Genomic DNA, 6,120 nt, shown 5'->3' with positions numbered 1-6,120 from the left:
TTGAACGCAGGCAGCTGCGTCTGTGTGTCTCGACTGTACCATCTCCGAGGGAGGGGGAGGGGGAGGGGGGCCCGCCGTGCTGGTGGCAGCCCTCTCCTCTACCCCACCCCACCCCAGAGGCTGGAGGCTTAAACGCAGGCATGTCTCTCTCCCTTGCCTTGCCTGTTGCCTCCGCTGCTGCCGGCTGCTGTTGCTTGCTGGAGCACCGGCCGGGGGAGGGGAGGGGGCTGTGCCATGTTTGGCGTCCCTCCCCTCCCCCTACCTGCAGGAGATGCAAAGGGCACTTCTGGCCAGGACTCGGAGACTGACCTCACCCACCTGAGCAGGTCCTGGGCTTCCGTGAGTGTTTGACCCTATGATTCCCCCCCCAGCCCCCACTCCTGCCCAATGCTGGGGAAGGGGCAGCCCCATGCCATCCCCTCCCACCGTCCCCCCCCCCCCACTGAAGCTACGGTGAGGGGCTGCAGGCTGCAGCAGGGGTCAGGGAGGCAGGAAGCCATATGTGAAGGCAGTGCCCCTCCCCTCCAGCATCCACCCACCACAGGGCAGATGGGGGAGGGGGATTCATAGACCTACCTGAGCAGCTGGGGCTTGGGTGAATTTTATGACACCCTGCTCCCCTGCCCCATAGCCATCACCATGCAGACCCCACTTCTGCCCCATGCTGGACAAGGGGCAGCCCCATCCACAGTGAAGTTATGGTGAGGGGCAGCAACATGGAAGGCTACCTGTGATGGCAACCCCCACCCCCTAGTACCCATCACAGGGGAGGTGAGTGGGCTTTCTGGACCTGAGGGGCCCTAGGAAGGAACATATGCAGTGACTGTGGTGCAGAGTGAGTGTGCTGTGGGGGGCAGGGGGGAGAGGAGGGGTCCCTCCCCTGGAGCTTGCTGCTGCCAGTGGTGGTGATGGGGAGTCCTCTCTGGCCCTAGCCCTGGGGCAGCCTGTCTGCACCCCAAGTTCCTCATCCTCAGCCCTGCCTCACCCCAAAGCCTGCACCCCCAGCACCGAGCACGCTCCTGCACTGTGAACCCCTCATCCCCAGCCCCACCCCAGAACCCTCACCTGAGGGGAAAAACATGCAACTTAAATTTGGTGGTCAGTTTGGAGTATCATTGTATTTAGCACAATATTTGATTATTTTACACCCTTCAAAGTATGTAACTGGTCGTATACAGGTGTTTTCTCTGAATACTGTCTGTGTGCCTCAGTTTCCCCAATGCATTTCTTAAGGCTCTAGATGGTGGGATAAGGGGGTGTGATTGTTGTAAAGCCCTAGAGGGCCAGTGTGATGCTGTCTGCACAGAGAATGGCCAACACCCTGTCTCCAGGCAACTGATGGCCTGGGCCACTCTCCTGCAAGGTGCCAACTGAAGCTGTTTGGAGTATCATTGTATTTAGCACAATATTTGATTATTGTACACCCTTCAAAGTATGTAACTGGTCGTATACAGGTGTTTTCTCTGAATACTGTCTGTGTGCCTCAGTTTCCCCAATGTATTTCTTAAGGCTCTAGATGGTGGGATAAGGGGGTGTGATTGTTGTAAAGCCCTAGAGGGCCAGTGTGATGCTGTCTGCACAGAGAATGGCCAACACCCTGTCTCCAGGCAACTGATGGCCTGGGCCACTCTCCTGCAAGGTGCCAACTGAAGCTGTTTGGAGTATCATTGTATTTAGCACAATATTTGATTATTTTACACCCTTCAAAGTATGTAACTGGTCGTATACAGGTGTTTTCTCTGAATACTGTCTGTGTGCCTCAGTTTCCCCAATGTATTTCTTAAGGCTCTAGATGGTGGGATAAAGGGGTGTGATTGTTGTAAAGCCCTAGAGGGCCAGTGTGATGGTGTCTGCACAGAGAAGGGCTGCAACCCTGCCTCCAGGCAACTGATGGCCTGGGCCACTCTCCTGCAAGGTGCCAACTGAAGGTGTTGGAGAACAAAGAGATCAGGTGGCCTCCTAATGCCTGGAAAAAAGACAAAGGCCAGAGAGGAGGGAGAGTCAGTGCCCTGTGCAGACTTTCGGGAAGCGCATGGTGTAGAAGAGGATGCTGGGATGCTCTAGAACAGGGGTTGGCCGCAAGCTGATTTTTCATGGCATGTGGTGCAGGCTGAGCTGCTCAGCCCAACCTCGTTCTGGGGTTCCCTCTGCTGGCCCTTACTAGCCAGAGATCCCGCAACCCCACTCACCTTGCTTCCAGTTGGAGTTTCAGCGCAGGCCCCCTGCCCTGCTCAGCCCTACCAGCCACCAACTCCACTCACCACAGCTGCCAATCTGAGGTTCCAGCCTCTGACCTCCTGCCAGCCAGTTATCAAATTATAACTCAGAAGCCTGTGTGCAACTTAAAGTATCTAAATAGGTGCCACCAGACATTGGAAAACTCAACAAGGAAAAGCAAAGGAAAGGATCACAGTAAACTAATAAGATCTGCATTTTTATTTAATTTTAAATATAGCTTCTGAAACATTTTGAAAGCCTTGTTTACTTTACATACAACAGTAGTTGTTATATATTATAGACTTATAGAGATACCTTCTAAAAACAGTCAAATGTATTGGGGGGAGGGTTGGGGTCGTAGTTTAGTGGTTTGATCATTAGCCTGCTAAACGGAGAGTTGTGAGTTCAATCCTTGAGGGGGCCATTGGGGGATTGGTCCTGCCATAAGCAGGGGATTGGACTAGATAACCTCCTGAGATCCCTTCAAACCCTAATAATCTATGATTACTGGCATATGAAACCTTAAATTAAAGCGTATGCATGAAAACTCAGCACACCACTGCTGAAAGGTTGGTGACCCCTGCTCTAGAACTACTCCATACAAAGACAGTCAGGACTCTGGGGGAGCCTCCTCTCTCTGAGCATACTGTCTCCAGGGCAAGAAGCTTACACCTTCCTGGGTCTGACCTCGGAGCATTCAGCATGCGCTGTCCGCACAGGTGGGGCTCCTAGGTAAGCTAGAGGGTCCTGCACCCCAACTCCACAGTCAGACGTGACTCTCAGTCAGTTGGTAATACAGGAGGCTTATTAGATGACAGGAACACAGTCTAAAACAGAGCTTGTAGGTACAGAAAACAGGACCCCTCAGTCAGAACCCAGCCCAAGTTCTGGGTGCCTCTCTCTTTCCCCAGCCAGCTCCAAACTGACAGTCCCTCTAGCCCCTCCTCTGGCCTTTGTGTCTCTTCCAGACCAGGAGGCCACCTGATTTCTTTATCCCAACACCTTCAGTTGGCACCTTGCGGGGGAAACTGAGGCACTCACACAGTATTCAGAGAAAACATTAAGAACATTCCCACTTCATCACAACAGGTACAACAAAGTATAATATATTGAAGCAGGCAAGTGCTGCTTCTGACTTTCCACTTTTAATTGACCCTTGTAATCTTGTGGCACCGACGTGTTGTAGCTTCATTTTATCCCAACAACAAATTCTTGATTTGTAGGACCATTAATGATCAACAATGGATAAATTCTTAATAAAGTTACCCAGAGAAAAAGAAGAAAAGGGTAATTCATCAAGTGATGGCCTGAGTTCAACACCCAGCTTTGAAACTGAAGTTATACAAAAGAAAGAAGTGGCAAATCCACAAGATGATAAGAAAAGGAGTTTTCAGCAATCTTGGCTATCAAGATTTAAGTGGTTGGAGTACAATATCAAATTAAACAGAGCTTTTTGCTCAGTCTGCAAAAACTGTTCTGAAAAGAAGATCTTAATATTTTCTACGAAGGCTGAACCAACATTTATTTCATCTGGATTTCAAAATTGGAAACATGCATTGCGTGGTTTTACATCACACGAAAAATCCTCCTGTCACAAGGAAGCAGTAATGAAATATGCTGCTCTGCAATCACAGGTAAATGTTTCTGCACTAGTGTCAGCCAGTTACAGAAAAGAATCGCAGTCAGCTAGGATTGCACTGCACAACATTTTTACCAGTGTTCAGTACCTAGCTCAACAAGGAATAGCACTACGTGGACATAATGACAGTGATTCAAATTTGATGCAGCTCTTGTTGCTACGCAGTACAGATTCTGAGGAACTGAGACAGTGGCTCAATCGCACAAAATACAAGTGGATATCACATGAGGTTATTAATGAAATAATCGAAATGATGGCAATGATGGCGCTAAGAAAAATTGTGCAAAAGATAAAGGCTTCTAAGTTTTATGCCATTGTAATGGATGAGACTACCGATTTGTCAAGAAAAGAACAAGTAAGTTTTTCTTTAAGGTTCTTTTCTAGTGAAGACTGGGAGATTTATGAGGAGTTTATTGGGTTTTACCAAACTGACACAATGGATGCTGCTTCTCTTTTCAAAATTGTGGAAGATACACTTCTCAGGTGTGATTTGCCCTTTTCTGATTGCCGGGGGCAGTGTTACGACGGAGCCAGTAATGTGTCTGGCAAATTTACTGGGGTCCAAGCCAGAGTGAAGGAACGAGAGCCGAGAGCAGAATTTGTGCATTGTGCTGCACATTCTCTTAACCTTGCCACGCAGGATGCCCTGCATAATATTCAAGAGTGTCGTTATATGTTTTTTATGGTGAAAGATCTCATCAATGCCTTCAGGGAGTCACCAAAACGTATGGCAGCATTCAGAGAGTTTCAGAGTGAAGGAGAACCTTCTTTACGACCATTGTGCCCAACAAGATGGACACTAAGGATTAGTAGCATTAAATCACTGCTCCAAAACTACAAGGCCATGATGAACTGCCTAGATGAACTTAGTTACTCTTCTGATGAATTTGGCTTAAAATGTAGTGGATTCTCAAAGCAACTTCAATCTTTTTCAACATACTTTATACTAACAGTTCTTGTGAAAGCCATGGGTCCGGTAGAAGAAGCTAATGCACAAATTCAAAGCCCAAATGTGTCATTGACAAGCGTTATGAAGAAAGTTGGCCTATTGCAAGAGGTGTTGAGTGGGATGCGTACTGACTCATCATACAATCGCTTTTGGGAAACAACGGTAGAGAAGGCAAGAAATCTTTATTTAGATGAGCCTACACTCCCAAGAAAACGCAAACCTCCAAGATGGCTCGACCATGGAAGCCTTCCTCACACCTTCAGTGACCCTAAAGATTATTTTCATAAAAAATATGTTGAGATCATTGATGCTTGCAAAGTTGCAATTGAACAGAGGTTTTCAACAGAAAGCTTTACATTCGCAGTAAAATTGGAGAAGCTTATAACTGAGGCAGCAAATGGCTCAAAACAGGACATTGTCCAAATAAGTGAAGCATTCCATGGTGACATCAACATGGAGAAACTATTTCTTCATTTAGAAATGTTGAGTGATATTTGCAGATTGAGAAATTGCCAGCTCACTTCAGTGAGTGAAGTGAAGCAATTTCTAAAACAAAATGAAGGCTTAAGTGACCTGTTGTCAGAAGTTACAATTCTCCTGAAATTATTCTACACAATTCCGACTACAACCTGCACCGCTGAGCGATCATTCAGTTGCTTGCGCCGACTGAAAAATAATTTGCGAACAACAATGAGCCAAGAACGTCTAAATCACTTGACATTTCTGCACGTTCATAAAAACTTTACCTCTGAATTGGACATTGCAAGTCTCCTGGATGACTTCATTTCAAGAACCAAACAACGACAAAAAGTGTTTGCTGCCTCCTAAAGCACATCACAAAAGAAGGGGCTATATTTGTTGCAATTTTAGAAAGTATTTGTTTTGAGGATTATTGAATAAACAGTGTATGGTCGTTTCCATATTCAAAAGAGTATTAATTACTGATATTCTTAGTTAAATAATTTTTTATTATAGTGATATTATGCAATAAAAAGAAACTTAAACGCTTATGGCTTCCAATCCATTTTTACACTATTTAATAAAATATATATATCATCTTACAGGGCGGGGGGGGGGGGGGGGGAGAGGGAGATTACACCCATTCTGGGCCCCACCAAAAATTATACAAACCTGCCGCCTATGGTCTGAGCCCCTGCAAAAGGCCTTTGTGATGTCACTGCCACACCCCTCCCTTGCTGGTCTAATGTCCTGCCCCTGGCCAGGCACTTTGAAGGTTTGAGCTACTCCCTGTGGATCACCCAATCAAGGAGCATTCGTTCTAGGAAGCAAGCCGGCTAGACAGGAAAACATCAGA

General features: G+C 46.9%; 1 protein-coding gene across 1 annotated transcript; it reads left to right on the top strand.

The window, feature by feature from the left end:
• Positions 1-288: 288 nt before the first annotated feature.
• Positions 289-5,798, top strand: LOC123373383 (zinc finger MYM-type protein 1-like). The gene is made up of 2 exons (XM_045022396.1): positions 289-339; positions 3,441-5,798. Exon 2 carries the CDS (start codon positions 3,459-3,461, stop codon positions 5,631-5,633), a length of 2,175 nt encoding a protein of 724 aa, XP_044878331.1. The 5' UTR covers positions 289-339; positions 3,441-3,458; the 3' UTR covers positions 5,634-5,798.
• The last annotated feature ends 322 nt before the right edge of the window (positions 5,799-6,120 follow it).

Source organism: Mauremys mutica, chromosome 6, assembly GCF_020497125.1.
Source record: "Mauremys mutica isolate MM-2020 ecotype Southern chromosome 6, ASM2049712v1, whole genome shotgun sequence".
Lineage (NCBI taxonomy): Eukaryota > Metazoa > Chordata > Testudines > Geoemydidae > Mauremys > Mauremys mutica.
The sequence above is the reverse complement of the archived record's forward strand: the minus strand, read 5'-3'. Positions and strand labels throughout refer to the sequence as shown.